This window comes from Microcaecilia unicolor, chromosome 3, assembly GCF_901765095.1.
Source record: "Microcaecilia unicolor chromosome 3, aMicUni1.1, whole genome shotgun sequence".
NCBI classification, from domain to species: Eukaryota; Metazoa; Chordata; class Amphibia; order Gymnophiona; family Siphonopidae; genus Microcaecilia; species Microcaecilia unicolor.
In genome coordinates this window covers 212,777,876-212,795,847 of record NC_044033.1, presented here as the reverse complement: position 1 = coordinate 212,795,847, position 17,972 = coordinate 212,777,876, and the positions used below count along the sequence as shown (strand labels likewise).

Sequence of the window (17,972 nt, the reverse complement as noted above, 5' to 3'; positions counted from 1 at the left end):
ACCCCAGTAGTAACAGCTTAAAATGATCTAAAATAACATGTGGCTGTAAAAAAAAAAAAAATAATAATTTCTTGAGCGGTCAAGAGTTTGGTAATATAGTTTTCTTTGAATATACAAGTGAAGCTAGCGCAAAAAAACCCCAAAACGAGGCTTTCTTTCATGAACCCACATTAACCCTTGGCAAGAACAGTAAATAAAAAATAATTTACAACAACGGAATATATAGATATCTTTCTTTGCATTTTTTTTGACCTAAATAGAAAGCTGCAGCACTGGGTAAACATCTCAGGATAAATGGAGCAATGCAGGAGTGGGGAGGGGCTCTTCCTTAAAACACCCACAAAAGACAATTTTTCCATCCAAAATGTAGGAGTTTGCAGGTTGTGGGGGTGGGAAGAGAACAGCATCCAGCAGGCAGGTAAGGCACTGGCCCAGCACGAAAGAGATTTCGAAAACCAGGTAGGACTCCTGGTAAACGCTGTTGGCAGCATGGCTTCCTGCATCATTACGACATGCCCGGCTTCTTCTGGCCAGTCTATGAAAAGTGGAGAAGAGAATGGGTAGGAAAGTAACATTTTCAAATTATAAAATAAAATTAGATAAAATAGGCTCTCTTTAAACAGGATTACACCACTCAGCCCTAGGTCCCAGTATAGCAAATTTCTAAATAAACAAACAGCAGAAATATATTTAAGATTTGGAAGGGGGAATGAGAGAGGAGTCTATATAACTGGGAAGAAGTGGCTCCTGAGAGAAGGCAGTGACATATTTAACTGGGGATTCACATGGGTGTGCTCCCCTCCCCCTGCATTGGAGCCTGGAGTGGGGTGAATAACTTGATTTTCTACCTGCCCCTTACATAACCCTCATCACCCAAACCCAGGGCCAGCATGGTTAACAAGATGCACTAGGAAAACTAGAAGGGAAGCCCCCCCTTCCACCCACAATACCCTCAAACAATGCCCAGGTTATGCCCTGATTTGTTATGGGTTGGCGTTAATATTGCTGCAAGGGATAAAAGAGGTAGCCTAGTGGTTAGGGTGGTGGACATTGGTCCTGGGGAACTGAGGAACTGAGTTCGATTCCCGGCACAGGCAGCTCCTTGTGACTCTGGGCAAGTCACTTAACCCTCCATTGCCCGTCGCATTGAGCCTGCCATGAGTGGGAAAGCGCGGGGTACAAATGTAACAAACAAACAAAAAAAAAAATTAGAGCAGCAGGCCAAGAACTAGAGGAGGCTGATTCAAATCCCACTGCAGTTCTCTGTGATCTCAGGCAGGTTACTTAACCCTCCATTGTCTCAGGTACAAACTCAGATTATGAGCCCTCCAGGGACAGAAAAATACCTACTGTACATCAATGTACACTGCTTCGATCGCTTTCAGGAGTATATAAGAAATTAAATAAAAATAAACTAGAGGTAAAAAGCTGTCCTGTAGTGCAGGCAGTAAGATCTTTGGAGTATCATTAAGTAGAATCAGAAGATGTAATTGAAATATTTCTTGACTGTTAGTTATGATGGTGGCTACAGGAATATATAATCGCAATATCTGGTGAGCACAATCTTTTACTGCAGAACGGCAACGGCAGACAAAGGCCAGGAAGTGTTTTTCATTAAGGGGGAAGTATATTAAGAGAGTTCAATTGTCACCCCAACAAAACGTTGAGTCTGAGGTAGCAAGGAAGGGGAAGAGTAGGGACAATATGTAGGATGTGTCCAACAGTTGAGCAATTTAAATGGACGACTGACTGACTGTGATATTTTATCAAAATACTCAAGTAGATGGAAGAAAGGAAGAGGGTCTCACCTGGGTGATGCTGATGCCCGTCAACTTCTCCACCGTTTCTGGTAGCCTGTTGAGGATGTCCAGGACCTCCCCAGTTATTTTGGCGGCTCCCACCTCCCCAGTGCCACTGGACACCATTTTGATCTTTTTTACTTCTGTGAGGGGCTTGCTGATCTCAGCTGCCACCTGGAGAAAGAGGAAAGTAAAAGGATACAAAGTTAATAATACATGGAGCAGCTTCTCAAACCAACACCCTGAAAATAGTGGCAGAAGTTAGAAAATTCTAGCCCTCTGACTGGCTACATAATACCACATGATTGTATGCTGAATTCACAACAGCCAATGGTGAGAGAGTTTCAATAATGACTGATGACATCACAATTTGCTCTAGAACCCCCTATTCCTTTTCTCTTTCTCCACTCTTCATTGTCCATTGTCCAATTCTATGATCCTAAGAAAAGGGCATTTTAGAGACTTTCACAAGGCAGTGCTCTGTACAACCTGAACCTTGCACCAACATACAAGTATTTGTTTGGTTGAACTGAATTTGACTTGTATATTCTACCTGCACAAAAAATATAAAATAGGAAAAATGATTCTCGAAAAACAACTAAGGGCCCTGTTTACTAAGGTGTGCTAATGTTTTTAGCACGCGCTAAACACTCGAGTTGCCCATATGCAGGGCTTTTTTGAGGGGGTACTTGGGGGTACTGAGTACCGGCACCTTTTCCATTGTCTGCTAAAATTGACCCATGGTCCCCAAGTTTTAATGAAAGAGCTCAGGCTCTACACACCAATTCTAACTGGTCATAGATTCTGTTGTAGGGGGCCTGGCTATTGGGGGGTGGGTCCCTCAGTGATCATCCCGCCCCTGAAGGGTGCCTAGCATTTGAGTACTGCCACCTTTTTTGCTAGAAAAAAAGCACTGCCCATATGTTCCTATGGGCAACTTAGCATTTAGCACGTGATAAAAATGCTAGCACGCCCTTAGTGCGGCTTAGTAAACAGAGCCCTAAAAAGAATAGCCATATTGGGTCACGGTTTAAGACCGCTCCTCTGCAGGAAAGACTCTGCATAAGCGTGCGCACGGAATACGGAAGCTGATTGGCGCGTGACAACCAACGAGATTTCAAATTTACCACCCCTTTAACTGCCACAGGCAGAATAAGCGAAAGAATGTTGTTAGAGTGTACACTGGAGTCGTCATCGCGCAACTGTAAGACTTTAAAACTGGCTGAATGAATAGAAGTTCTTAAAAAATTAGAAAATAAACAAAGTCAAGCATCTATTGCTAAAGAATATGGTGTCAATCCCAGTCAGATTTCACGTATCTTGAAGCAGAAAGACCAGCTTCTGGAAGACTGGCAAAATAATACATATCCGGGCGGGAAAAGCTGAGGAGGTAGAAGATGCTCTTCTTCGGTGGTTTTCTCAAGTCAGGATTAGACAGTTTCCTGCCAGTGGTCCACTGCTTATGGAGAAAGCTAATCAGCTAGCTGAAAGTCTTGGACTAACTGAATTCAAAGCCACTGTTGGATGGTTGGAAAGATGGAAGGAGAGGAACAACATAAAATTCAAGAAACAGCATGGTGAAAAAGAAGACGCTGATGACTTTGGTGCTGAAAACTGGGTTGTTTCAGTTCTTCCTACCATCTTGAACGAGTTTGCACCTCGTGACATTTTCAATGCTGACGAAAACGGTCTCTACTGGTGAGCGATTCCTGATGGAACACTTGCATTCAAACAAGCCAAAACTACAGGAGGTAAAATGACTATCCTCCTTTGCTGCAATATGGATGGAAGTGAGAAGTTGGAACCACTCATCACTGAAAAGAGCCCCGTTGCTTCAAGAATGTTAAGCGACTTCCTGTGTCATACGAGGCTAATGCAAATTCATGGATGACTGGGGAAATTTGGAAGCAGTGGCTAAAGAAGTTAGACACTAGAATGCGGGCACAAAAGCGTCAGATTTTGCAGCTTTGTGATAATTGTGCTGCACACAGTGATGATGTCAGGCTGTCTAACGTCAAGGTGATCTTCCTGCCACCAAACACTACCTCTCTGATCCAACCTATGGATCAGGGCATAATAGCCAATTTCAAACAACATTATCGGGCTCTTGTGCTACGTCGTCTGATGAGTATTATGGATGACCAGACTAGCAAGGATAAACGTGCTGTTGAACTGGCTCCTAATCTATCACTGTTGGATTTTCTACATATGCAGAAAGAAGCCTGGAATCATGTTACACAGGCAACCATTGTGAACTGCTACAAGCGGGCAAGCTTTGTTAGGGATGTAGAGAGGGATGAAACAGATGCAGCTGTTGCAAACGCATCAGATGAACAGGCTATTGACATCACAGCCTGTGTTACTGAAGAGGAGTTTCATCACTACGTAGCTGTTGATTACGATCTACAAACAGCTGACGACAGCACTGATGTCCAGATATGCGCCTACACGCAGGCAACGGCTGATGATGAAACAGATGATGAAATGAGCAGCGAGGCACATGCTGACGAAATTCAACAACCTCCTGTCACTTTTGCAAGAGCACTGGAGAGTCTCAACACCATGCGGGCCTATCTGGAGGCCACTGGACGTCAGTGCTATCACAGTTTTTACCGTCTGGCAGACGTAGTCTATGGAACTCACAGACACAAGAGTGTACAGAGGACTATAACTAGGGGGCATGCGATGAAACTACAGTGTAGTAAATTTAAAACAAATCGGAGAAAAGTTTTCTTCACCCAACGCGTAATTAAACTCTGGAATTCGTTGCCGGAGAACGTGGTGAAGGCGGCTAGCTTGGCAGAGTTTAAAAAGGGGTTAGACGGTTTCCTAAAGGACAAGTCCATAAACCGCTACTAAATGGACTTGGGGAAAAATCCACAATTCCAGGAATAACACGTATAGAATGTTTGTACGTTTGGGAAGCTTGCCAGGTGCCCTTGGCCTGGATTGGCCGCTGTCGTGGACAGGATGCTGGGCTCGATGGACCCTTGGTCTTTTCCCAGTGTGGCATTACTTATGTACTTATGTAATTATTTCAAGTAAGCCTGTCAGTTAACTGAGACTGTATACTGTATGTATAATAATAAACAGTACTGTACATATGTTTATCAGATGTCAAGCTTCTTTGGGTCACAACGGTTAAGTGCACGCTCCGGTTAACTGCATGTATTTCTTTGGTCCCAGACCCTTGCACTTAAGCGGATTGCACTGTATATATATAGTGATAAGTGCTGAAGTATAATTTTGTCACTCAAATTGGCATTCTTTAGATGACATATACATTCCTCACCGCACTTATTACATTAATGCAGGTAATGGAGCCAAAAGTTTGTTCAGTATACAACAAGGTCTTGAATTCATATCTTTTTCTAGAGACTCCATATAGGCAAGGAAATTGTCCATCAGGTGCAATGATAAAACTTGCTACCGAATGACTCTGGTGATCCAGTATCCATAAAGTGAAAATGTGCTGCATAAAAGTGAAACAAGGCCACGTGTAAGAGGGCAGATGAAGATTTGAAGGTGGCTGGACTTGAAAGGCTGAGTTTTTGAGGGCGGATTAAGAAATGTGTGAATTTTTACACATTTTCACTTTATGGACACTGGATCACCAAAGTCACTCGGCAACAAGTTTTTGCATCACACTTGATGGACAATTTCCTTGCCTATAAGGAGCCTCTTTTCTTATTATTGCATATTGAACACATTTTGGTTCCATTAGTTGCATTATTAATGATGTGCGGTGAGGAATGTATGTCATCTAAACAATGCAGTTTATGAGTGACAATGTTATATCTGAGCATTTATCACTCAATATAGTTATATAGATTGTAAGCTCCTTTGAGCAGGGACCGTCCTTCTTTGTTAATTTGTACAGCGCTGCGTAACCCTAGTAGCGCTCTAGAAATGTTAAGTAGTAGTAGTAGTTATATATTAATAAGGCCGTCACAGCGTGGCTTTGTAAAAGTGGCCCAAAATCCACTAACTTTATTTTATTCCACCTACACTCCATTGGTGGGATTTAAAATGGATCACAACAAATAAAATACAACCAAATAATTACAAATAAATATATGAAAAGTAATAAAAATAGTTACAATATAAATCCATCCAAAAAAAAGAATTTAAGAAATCAACATTTCAAACAAACAACAAAAATTAAAATCAAATCTCTGAATCTTGACATAAGAACTAGTACTCAGTCTTTGCCCCCTCACCCTTCCAATAAGTAAACATCACTTTTCAGAGATGGAGGTAAAGGAAATCAGGTGAGAATTTATAGTTGCCCCCTCTGCCCTCACCTACACACCATACCCAGTCATGTAGCCAAGTACGTACATTGTGGGGGAAAGCCCGAGCCCAAAGTGAGGGAGGGAGGGAACAAAACTTGGCCCTGCCTGTGACCCCCAAGTACCCGAGGTGGGAGGGATCCCAAGACCCTCCAGCAGCAGAAGTCCTCCAAAAGTGTTCTGGCAGTCAGTGTGTGTGTGTGTGTGGGGGGGGGGGGGGGGGGCAGATGGCACGGGAATGACGACTCATGATAAGTGGCACCAACTGCCAGGTCGCTGGTGGAGAATCTCTTCTGCTGGAGGAGATCCCCACTAGCCACAGCAGCAGATGGTGCTGCAATTTGGGGGGGGCCTAAACTCCCAAATAACTATGCCACTGACCACACCCATCACATTTTCAACCTAGCAGTTTCCTCCTGCTTTTTTTTTTTTGTCTCCCAGGTCAGTGAGAACCAGTTTTAATTTGGCAACTCTCCAGGAAATGGTCCATGTATTTAATATCCCCTCCCCACTCACTTTGGTCCAGACATCGAGACGCTCCTCTGCCGGGGGGCCAGGCACCAGTGTCCCTTCCAGAGCCCTACAATTGCGGTCCCTAAATCCAGCCACCGTTTTACCTGTGGAAGCTTCTCCAGAAGCATGTCCACCATGGCAGCATCTTGGAACTGCTGGAAGGCCTCTGCCTTCTTTGCCATCTGCTCTGCATCTGCTCGAGCCTTGGCCTCGATTGCGAAAGCATTAGCTTCACCTTTCACCTGGTTCCGGGGCACAGACAAAATAACAAAACAAAAAAGAACCAGATTAATACTGCAATTATAAAAACTGTCTGTTCCTAAAAGCAGTCACATGACCTGCAAATGACCTAGAGGCAGACTGAAACCAAATCCGAAAATGGCACCTCCTCCCCTCTCTCCCAGCAAACAGTGTGGTTTCCTGGGCTAGCAGCAGCACTATCCCCCCTTCCTGGGTTGACAGCACTACTCCCCTCCCCGAGACTAGGCGCCGCCGCTGCCAGGAGGGAATGCTGCCACCACGCCACCGTTGCATAGACTTGGCCTGAGGCTGCTACAGGAACTGGCAGCCATTTTGGAGGAGGAACTGGTGGGGGCAGGAGCGATTGTTAAAGGTAGGCCAGGGAAGGCTGGCTCAGCGGCACCTGCTATCCTCGGGGGGGGGGGGGGGGGGGGGCTCCTCCCCTTCCAACGAATCACAGCCGCCGAGGATGTGCCCATCGCCCCTTTAACGCTAGCACCCCGCCCCCGGTCGCCCCCTCTTCCCCCCATCACCTTCCCTCCCCCCCCCTTACGCTACTATCCCTGGTGGTCTAGAGGTACCTGTTCGCTCGGGGCAGGAAAGAAAGAGCCCCCGCTTTCCTGCCCGGAGCGCTGCTGCTAGCTGCCCTGATACATCCTATGTGAGTCGGGCTCTCGGCATTTCAAAATGGCCACCAAGAGTTGAAGCAGCCTCTCCAGACTTCAACTCTCGGCGGCCATTTTGAAACGCCGAGAGCCAGACTCGCACAGCATGCAGCAGGGCAGCTAGCAGCAGCGCTACGGCCAGGAAAGAGGGGGCTCTTTCTTTCCTGCCCCGAGCAAACAGGTACCTCTACACCACCAGGGATACTAGCGTAAGGGGAGGGGAAGGGAGTCCCGTGCCCGCTAGGGCCCGTTTCATCAAAGGCAGAAACGGGCCTTTTTTACTAGTAGTAAATAATGGCAGATAAGGACCTGTATGGTCCATCCAGTCTTCCCAACAAGTTGGCCAGAGTTGTACCTGCTGCTCCTTGCAGGCTACCCCCTCCATGCCTCGTTTAAAGCGTAAAGGTCATTACAATTTTGTTTTGAATCCATCATCTTTTCTGTATAAGGAATCCTCTGTGTTTATCCTGCATGTTTTAAAATTCTGTCTCTGTTTTTGTCCCCTGAGAGAATATTCCAGGCATCCATCACCCTTTCCATGAAAAAAAAATTTCCTGATATTATTCCTAAATCTACCACCCTACAATCTTAGTTCACATCCTCTAATTCTATTGCTTCCCCCTAGCCACCCAAAGAAATCATGTCAGACAAATCTGACAAAATCCCTCCCCCCCCCCCCCAAAGATGCTCCAGATCCTGCCACATTCCAGACCGTCAAACCTCCATTCATTTTCCCACTGAAAAAGGTCAGACCAACTGGCCTGTAGTTTCCAACCTCATCTTCTTTCTACCTTTTTGAAAACACAACCATCCTCAAGATCCAGAACCACTTCAGTCTTTGAAGATGGATTGAACAGACCCTTCAGTCAATCCGTGAGATCATAAGAGGGTATTTTTGGAAATCCACACCCCTCCCCCATAGCTGCAAAGATTGCAACCTATTTTTTGTGTTCAAAGGTAGCTAAGGAAAAAAAAGGGACACACACACCCCCTTCTCATGTGGTTTGTTTGGGGGGTTTTTTGGGTGGGAAAAAACCCCACTCTCGTACTTTTGACAATCCAAAAGCTTGCCTGTTTTAGGCCCCAGTGGGAGCTGCATTTTTTAGAAGTGCGTACTTCTAGACTAGACAGAGGGATGATGAGGAAACTTGTTCCAGTCCCTACCCAATCCCACTCCCTGGAAATGCCTTCTCAAAAGCAGCTAAAAGCATGCGTTTTGATGCAGGATATAGGGGACACTTTTACTTGCATATGGGGTGGGTAATTTTCAGTATCAGTTTGCTCAGGTAAAGCTCTTTGCATTTGTGGAAATAACTTTATAAAATGACTCCCTAAGATGGCAGTTTTCAAAGCATTTTCCATGTGGAAAACATCTATTACACACAGGTGTAGATATATAAAACACAGGTATAGCAAAAGAAAGCATATGCTTTTATACAATCTTCGTGTAGGCGTTCCCAGGGGGCAGAATTTGGGCAAAGCTGGAGAAGGATTAAGATATACATACACACCTGCTTCAGAGTAAGTGTAAATTTATGTAACAGCATGTGTATGCTACTAGGGACACTTCTGGAAGCCATTTTTTTTAATTTATTTTTTTAAGAGTGTTCCATTATGAACTTATCCCCATAACGTCCCTAGATGTTTCCTATCCTGCTCCCAGAACTCGACCGTTTCCACCTCTTCTAGCATCACACAAACCTTGGAGCACCTGCCAGCCATTGGCAAGCCATCTCCAATCTCTTTCTCAGTGAAAACCAAACAAAAAGCCTTTCTGCTTTTCCCTACACATGTTCCTCTTTTTCTCTGCAACTTCTAAATCACACCTCTGCACTTCCTCCTTTCACCAGCACAGAAGCAGAGATAATGTTGGTAGATAAGACACTGGACTCATACAATCTGCCCTTTTCTACCTGCTCTTAAGGCCTTTCTTGGTCTGCGGACTCCTTCCACCCCCTCTTCCTGCCACTATGGTCCCTTTGCATCCATCCCCTGCATGCTTGAATTCTGCCACTGTTCCAACTCCCATAACTAACTACACATAGCTAATCACACATACAATAGCTAACATCGGCTGTGCTTAAAACAGCAAGACTTGCTTACAATATATACACATTTCCCCCCTAATTCTACAAACCAGTGTGCACAATTTGAGGCTTGGGGCTCTTCAGCTTGGAGAAAAGACAGCTAAAGGGAGATATGATAAGAGGTCTATAAAATAATGAATGGCGTGGAATGGGTATATGTGAATCATTTGTTTACTCTTTCCAAAAATACTAGGTCTAGGGGCACACAATGTGAATGTGGTAAAAGCAGTTAGCTTAGTAGGGTTTAAAAAGGTTTGGATAACTTCCTAAATGAAAAGTCCATAAGCCATTATTAAGATGGACCAGGGAAAATCCACTGCATATTTGTAGGATAAGCAGCATAAAATCTATTTTACTGTTCTGGGATCTTGCCAGGCACTTGTGACCTGGATTGACCACTGTTGGAAACAGGATATTGGGCTTGATAGACTTTTGACCTTTCCCGGTATGCCAATACTTAGGTTAGGATAGATTAGCTTTATTTAATAATAACCGCCCTTCACTGACTCACAGACCAAAGCGGTTTACAATAATCCAAAAACCCAAACAGAAAGAGGAAAAGATGTACAATTTTTCAGAGGATAAACAGCACTCATACATCAGAGATGAGAAAAAATATAAAACAAACAGTCGCCCATAAATTCTATCAGCCCCTAACCTGGCCACTCAAAAGCCATTCAGAAAAAGTGGGCTTTTAGTAAAGATTTCAGTTTAGAAAGCGATTCCTCAGCCCAAAGGTCCTTAGGAAGCTGATTCATAAGTATATAAGTATTGCCATACTGGGACAGACCAAAGGCACATCAAGCCCAGCATCCTGTTTCCAACAGTGGCCAATCCAGGTCACAAGTACCTGGCAAGATCCCTGAACAATAAAATAGATTTTATGCAGGGATAATGGTGTGGGAGGATGGGAGGGGTAGAGGGGGAGGGTGAAAATGTGAAAACAAAAGTTGATGACAGACTCAATAATTGGCTCTCTGTTATGTATGTTATGATGTTGGTATTTTATTTATGCCAGATGTGGAATGTATTTTATTTTGATTGTCATCAATAAAAATGTTGAAAACTAAAATAGATTTTATGCTGCTTATCCTATAAATAAGCAGTGGATTTTCCCAGGTCCATCTTAATAATGGCTTACGGACTTTTATTTAGGAAGTTATCCAAACCTTTTTAAACCCTGCTAAGCTAACTGCTTTTACCACATTCTCTGGCAACAAATTCCAGAGTTTAATTACCCGCTGAGTGAAGAAATATTTTCTCCGATTTGTTTTAAAATTTACTACTTTGTAGCCCCCTAGTTTGGAAAGAGTAAACAAGCGATTCACGTCTACCCATTTCATTCCACTAATTATTTTATAGACCTCTATCATATCTCCCCCTCAGCTGTCTTTTCTCAAAGCTGAAGAGCCCTAGCTATTTTAGCCTTTCCTCATAGGGAAGTCGTCCCATCCCCTTTATTATTTTCATTGCCCTTCTCAGTACCTTTTCTAATTCCACTATATATTTTTTGAGATGCAGTGACCAGAATTGCAGACAATAATCAAGGTGCAGTCGCACCATGGAGTGATACAATGGCATTTTGTGTTTTCCATTCCTTTCCTAATTATACCTAACATTCTATTTACTTTCTTAGCTGCCACCGCACACTGAGCAGAGGGTTTCAATGATGATGCCTTGATCCCTTTCCTGGTCGGTGACTCCTAATATGAAACTTTGCATTACTTAGCTATAGTTAAGGTTCTCTTTCCCACATGCATCACTTTGCTCTTACTCACATTAATGTCATCTGCCATTTGGATGCCCAGTCTCCCAGTCTCGAAATTTTTCACAATCCTCTTGCGATTTAACAACTTTTAATAACTTTGTGTTGTCAGCAAATTTAATTATTTCACTAGTTTCTCCCATCTCTAGATAATGTATAAATATGTTAAAAAGCAGCGGTCCCAGCACAGAGCCCTGGGGAAACCCACTAACTACCCTTCTCCATTGAGAATTCTGACTACTTAACCCTACTCTCTATTTTCTATCTTTTAGCCAGTTTTTAAACCACAATAGAACACTACCTCCTATCCCATGACTCTCCAATTTCCTCTGGAGTCTTTCATGAGGTACTCTGTCAAACGCCTTTGAAAATCCAGATACACAATATCAACAGGCTCACTTTTATCCACATGTTTGTTTACCACTTCAAAGAAATGTAACAGATTGATTAGGCAAATTTTCCATGTACTAAATCCATGCTGGCTTTGTCTCATTAATCTATGCTTTTGAATATGCTCTGTAATTTGTTCTTTATAATAGTCTCTACCATGTTTCCCAGCACTGACGTCAGCTCACTCGGTCTATACTTTCCCGGATCTCCTCTGGAACCTTTTTTAAAAATTGGTGTTACATTGGCCACCCTCCAATCATCCGGTACCATGGAGCTAAAAAAGAAAGCACTTTGCCTTGAACCGTGTAAGCAAAATAAGACCAAGAATATATAATGCTTCTGTGTTGTGCTCCATGGTGCGACCTTACCTTGAGTATTGCGTTCAATTCCGGTCGCCATATCTCAAAAAAAGATATAGCTGAATTAGAAAAGGTTCAACCAAAATTGATAAAGGAGATGGAACTGCTACCGTGTGAGGAAAGGCTAAAGAGGTAGGGCTCTTCATCTTGGTAAAGAGACAGCTGAGGGGAGATATGATTGAGGTCTACAAAATCCTGAGTGGAACCGGTAAAAGTGAATCGATTTTTCACTCTTTCAAAAAGTACAAAGACCAGGAGACACTCAATGAAATTACATGGAAATACTTTTAAAACAAATACTGAGGAAATATTTTTCACTCAACAAATAGTTAAGCTCTGGAACTCGTTGCCAGAGGATGTAGTAACAGTGGTTAGCGTATTTGGTTTAAAAAAGGTATGGACAAGTTCCTGGAGGAAACGTCCATAGTCTGTTATTAGATGGACATGGGAAGCCATGGATTGGTAGCGTGGAATGTTGCTATTATCTGAGATTCTAAATGGAATGTTGCTACTCTTTGGGTTCTACATGGAATGTTGCTACTAATGGGTTTCTGCCAGGTACTTGTGTCCTGGATTGGCCACTGTTGGAAGCAGGATACTGGGCTAGATGGACCATCGGTCTGACCCAGTATGTCTATTTGTTCTTAAGCCAGCGGAGGACAGGGGAGAGTGCAAAGTATGTGAAGGTTGATACGAGAATAATTAAAGGTGACAGATAACTCGGTGTATGGTCATGTAATGCACACAAGTTATAGAATAGTGATAATAAATGCTAACTTGTAAATTTGCTGCTAATGAGCATTAGCAACCAATAACTGGGTATAACTGGTGTTAACCAATAATTGGGTATAACTGGTGCACCTGTACCTGCCCTTAGTTGGATTCTGCAAATGAGTAGCTGATTCAGAAAGGCACATGGTACAGCCGCATGCCGATATCTAAGCTCTCTGCTTCTACTGTGAAGGTAATATCGTGTCATGCAGAAAGTGAAATGTATTCTAATTTTACGTACGGAAACCTTGTTGCTAATGAATCGGGGGGGGGGGGGGGGGACAGCATACTGAACACATGCACAGAAAGGTTCACAATGTGTGTTTTTTTATGTGGATGGTGCCCTATTTGGCCAATATTAGATAGTTTCCATAGTGATCTGCAGTCAGTTCTCTCCCCCCCCCCCCCCCCCAAGCAACCTGAAGGCCATTGCTGTTGATAGCTGGGCTAAGGTGGGAAGTGATTTAAACTATACCAGCAGAGACCAGTATTGAGTGAGCTGGTGAAAAAAGGTGTGGTCACAAGCAGTCTTAAAATGGCTGACAATCAGAACGGTCTCATTGTCAGTTGTGTCACTTGACTTTTGCATTACCACAAAATGGCTGATATCAGGCCCAACCTACACAATATAGACTGTATGACAAGACGGCCTCTTACTGAAGTAATCTCACTTCACATGCTAGACATGGCCACCATCTGATTGGTTAATGCTTCCACTGTGGTGAGTGCAAGAGCTAGTGGACTGATGGATACTAATGATTTGCCTTAGACGGTGCTCGCTTTAACCAGAGAGAAGTGGACTCTCACCCTCACAGCTTCGGCTTCTGCTTCTGCTGGTGATCAGCTGCTTGTCTGTTGGGGGGGAGAGAGAGAGAGAGGAGGGGAGAGTGAGGGGCTGCGTTTGTTCTCCCTCCTGGACTTAGAGAGAGCTATCCTCTGGCCAGAATACGACAAGAGGGAAAAAAAGATCAAAATAAGTTGGGCCCCCAACCCTCTCCTCCTCCATGGGTACTATGAAATGGTGTTTTAAATTTTTTTTACTTGTAGCAGTGGCCAGTGCCAACATGCTGCCCCTTTACGGGGTTTTCTTCCAGAGGTAGTCTGCGGAGCTGCCTCTGTGGCTGCAGTGAACAGCCGGATGTTTTCATTGTACAGCCAGGCTGTCATGGACTCTTTTTCAGCCTGCTGTTATTTTCATGCTGGCTCGGTGCCAGGAGAAGGACAAGTTCAGGGCAATGCAGTTGACTGAAGCTATGAATCTGGACTTTGTGCCCCTCTAACACAGCAAGCCAGCATCATAATGGGCTGAATAGAGTCCTACACATCCTGACTGGCTTTCCACCTGGGCCCATGACACCCGCCCCTGAGTATATTGGGGCCCATGACTTTCTCTACTCCCCCCCCATCGAACTACTGGACTCTTGACCCCACTTCCTCTTCCCATTGGGTCCCCCACTCCCTCTCCTCCTGCTAGTATCTCTGGGTTCCTTAAGCATTCCACCCTCCCTCAGATACCTCCAGGCCTCCTGGGCCCTTATCCTCCCTCAGGTACTTTTGGGCCCCTAGTCTTTCCCACCCGTTCCTGGTGCATCTAGGGGCCCCTGTCCCTCTCCCCCTTCTCCCCACTTTGTACCTCTGAGCCTCGGCCAGCTTCTCCAAGCCGAAAGCGTTCAGCCTCTGCCGGTTTCTTAACTTTGCCTCCAGCTCCTTCTCTCGACGAATGATCTCCTGTTCTTGCAGCTGTATCTGCTGCGTGCGCTCCACCACCAGCAACCTGCATCTTCTGCTCTCAATCTCTTGTTTTGTCCTTTGCCACCTGTGTGACATGAGTAATCACACGTCACATGTACGTGCCAGTGGAAGGGGGGCATCACGTGTGCACCACATATTCACAAACCAGAATGCAGCACAGGCCTGCATGGAGTATGACATCTATCACACACAGGCAAGACAGGGACAACCAGGTGACCCAGCTAAGACTCTAGGGTAAGAGAAGTCAAGAGTTGGGACACAATTGCATCCTAGGATCCATACCTGTGGTGGATACATCCATATACAAAAGGCCAGATTACATACCATATACAATAAATGTCAAGCCATACACATGTGGAGGAGTGGCCTAGTGGTTAGGGTGGTGGACTTTGGTCCTGGGGAGCTGAGGAACTGAGTTCGATTCCCACTTCAGGCACAGGCAGCTCCTTGTGACTCTGGGCAAGTCACTTACCCTCCATTGCCCCATGTAAGCCGCATTGAGCCTGCCATGAGTGGGGAAAGCGCGGGGTACAAATGTAACAAACAAAAAAAAATCTTAGGTTTCTGTGGTTAGGCAGTGGTTCTTGCAGCTGTCCAGGTGGTGCCACATCGAGGTTCGCATTGACCAACATTTCAGCCATTTTGTCTGGCTTTCTTCAGGGTGATGCTGTATGGTGGATCTGTTCACTGGTTTTTATATAGAGTGGTTCTTGATTCAGATTGGACGGATATCGACTGAAAGCAGGGAAAAGTTGTCAGGCTCTGTCCAATCAATTTAAACTTTTGAAAGCGGAAGAGTCATTGGTCCTTGGTGCTGATGTTTTGGGGCGCTAATTTTACCTTGTATGAGTAGTTGCTAAGCTTTGAGGCTTGTGGTAGAAATAACAGGACACCCCCACAACTTCACAGAGGACACATCTTCTAGGCAATGAAACAGTCTTTTTCCAGGATTCCTGTATCATCAAATCTGACAGTATGACCAATTTTCATCACACATAGGGCTATAGCTGGATTTGTCTGTGTTGTGTTTACAGTGTCTATGTGTTCTTGTGGCCTTCTTCTATATATAGCAGACGGCGCCACAGTTGCAAGGGATTTTGCAGTTCCTGGAAGCTTGGGGGTGGGTGGGGGGAATTTATATTGATTGGCAGAGACCAATGACTTTTCCCCACCTTCAAAAATGTAATTGATTGACAGACATCAACCAATCTGGATAAAACCAGTATACAGACCTAGCAAATTGCAGCACCCTGAAGAAAACTAGATGTGTTTGAAATGTTGGGCAAGCAAACTTGGAAGCAGCACCACCGTACGTAACAGCCACAAAGAAACACACAACTCAGGGTTCCCCTGCCACAACCTCCAGTCCCACCCACCTACCACAACAGGGGTAAACTGGTTGTGTGCAGAGACTCACTACATGGCTTCACTGGCATAAATCAATAGGGCCAAAAAAGTAGGGTCGTGCAAAAAGGAGAAATTACGTCTTACCTGATAATTTTCTTTCCATTATTCCCTTCCCCACTATTCCAGAACCTGTGGGCTAGTGGTGTCCCATCAACCAGCAGTGGAGATAGAAAACTGAAAACCGAGACGATATCTCTCTCTTAGCATCCGTCCAGCTTGTCAGTATTTACTTAGACAAGCAGTAAGAATAAACTCGTAATAAATACACAAACTTAAACAACTCGCTAACCTAACACTAATCAGATGAGCAAACAGTGTGGAACTCTCTCATCTCTGGACAAGTTGTGGAAATGAGAGATATGCAGGAACAGCACACAAGGTGACAGTCATTATTTGACCAGTTACTTCACATCGAAGTAACATCTCAGAAACCTTGGGCAGGCCTCTGGAATAGTGGGAAGGACTAATGGAAACAAAATTATCATTAGGTAAGACCTAAATATCTCCTTCCATTATGTTTCCCATTATCCAGAACCTATGGGATGTTTAAAAGCAATCCCTTGCGTGGGTCGGATCCTGGCACCGCCTCCCTGAGGATCAAAGCCCTAAAACTGGCTTCCAAGCATGCCATAATGCCCACCCTGTAGCACTTGGCAAAGGTTTGCAGCGTCGACCACGTCACCGCCTTGTAAATATCCGGAGATAGTAAGGTAGTCTCCATCCGGGATGTCACTGTATACCTCGTAGAATGAGCCCGCAAAGTCTGAGAAGACTACTTCCCCATAAGCAATAAGCTGACGTGATAGTCTCCTTCATACATCTAGCAACTGTAGGCTTGGAAGCCACAAGGCCAAGCCTCTGCTTACCAAAAGGTACAAACAGTCTGTCTGATTTGGGAAACTCATTTGTGACTTCCAGCTATCTAACGAGGATTCTATGTATATCTAGATGGTTCAAGGAAAGAATACCAAGCCTTTCCATCCTCTCTGCAAAAGGATGGAAGCTTCATATATTGGTTGATAATGCTGATACCATTTTCAGAAGAAAGAAAGAACTGTGCCACAGGGAGACCCCCCCCCCCCCACCCCGCTTCTGAAGAGCAGAGAAAGAGATCTCGACAAGAGAGCCGGAAGCTCCAAAACCCTACATGCGCGATGCAACAGCCCTAAGAACGCTGTCTGTAGCATGAGATCTTTTAAGGATGCCTTCCAGAGTGGCTCAAAAGGAGGCTTCTGAAGAGCTCAAAGGATTACATTAAGGTTCCACTCTGGACACAGCATATGAAAAGGAGGCTAAAGTGGCCTGCTCCATGCAGGAATCAAATGATATCCAGGTGAGTCACAAAAAGACAACTTCTGTAGTTGGCCCCTGAAACAGGCCAAAGCCACAACCTGAACTTTTAGAGGAACCCAACACCATTCCTTTCTCAAGACCTGACTGGAGAAACATTAGGATGTGCGTGATCTGAACAGAGAAGGATAAAGTCCACACTCAGAACACCAGTGACCAAAGGGGCACAGATCCTCCATGAACACAGGACTTTGCTTTAGCAGGCCGTGTACCTGCAGAAGACGGAGAGGACCCCTGTCCAGCAGCTGAATCAGGTCCGCATACCACACCCTCTGTGACAAATCTGGGGCTATGAGAGTTTTTTTCAACACAGGCCTACCATGGGACAAGGAGGGAAGACATACATTACGTGTGTCTCCAGCCAGGGCTGCAGTAGGGCATCGATCCTCATCGAACCAGGTTCTTTCCAATAGCTGAGTAACTTGGGTACTTTGGACATTCTTTTTCATCGTCATCAAATCCAGAAGTGGAGAACCCTCTACTTTCAGCTGAAAACCCTGGCTGGATAGTTCTCTTTCTCCCGGGTCCAAGGAGTGCCTGTTGAGAAAGTTCATCTCCACATTCAAGAACCTAGCGATGTGA

The 17,972-nt window shown here is 44.6% G+C and overlaps 1 protein-coding gene across 1 annotated transcript; it reads right to left on the bottom strand.

Annotated features, from left to right (window-relative positions):
• Nucleotides 1–250: 250 nt before the first annotated feature.
• LOC115466270 (flotillin-1-like) lies at nucleotides 251–13,709 on the bottom strand. Its single transcript, XM_030197423.1, has 4 exons — nucleotides 13,689–13,709; nucleotides 6,709–6,846; nucleotides 1,809–1,973; nucleotides 251–535 (listed from the first exon to the last, which is right to left on the bottom strand). The coding sequence occupies exons 2-4, from the start codon at nucleotides 6,784–6,786 to the stop codon at nucleotides 506–508; spliced, it is 273 nt and encodes a 90-aa protein (XP_030053283.1). The 5' UTR covers nucleotides 6,787–6,846; nucleotides 13,689–13,709; the 3' UTR covers nucleotides 251–505.
• Nucleotides 13,710–17,972: the final 4,263 nt, after the last annotated feature.

Excerpts from the sequence above, each read along its gene's own strand:
- LOC115466270 (XM_030197423.1), bottom strand. The coding sequence starts at position 6,786 with ATGGCAAAGAAGGCAGAGGCCTTCCAGCAGTTCCAAGATGCTGCCATG. Across the intron at positions 1,974-6,708 it reads TTCTGGAGAAGCTTCCACAG|GTGGCAGCTGAGATCAGCAA; the intron begins GTAAAACGGTGG and ends CTCTTTCTCCAG. Across the intron at positions 536-1,808 it reads CGGGCATCAGCATCACCCAG|ACTGGCCAGAAGAAGCCGGG; the intron begins GTGAGACCCTCT and ends CACTTTTCATAG.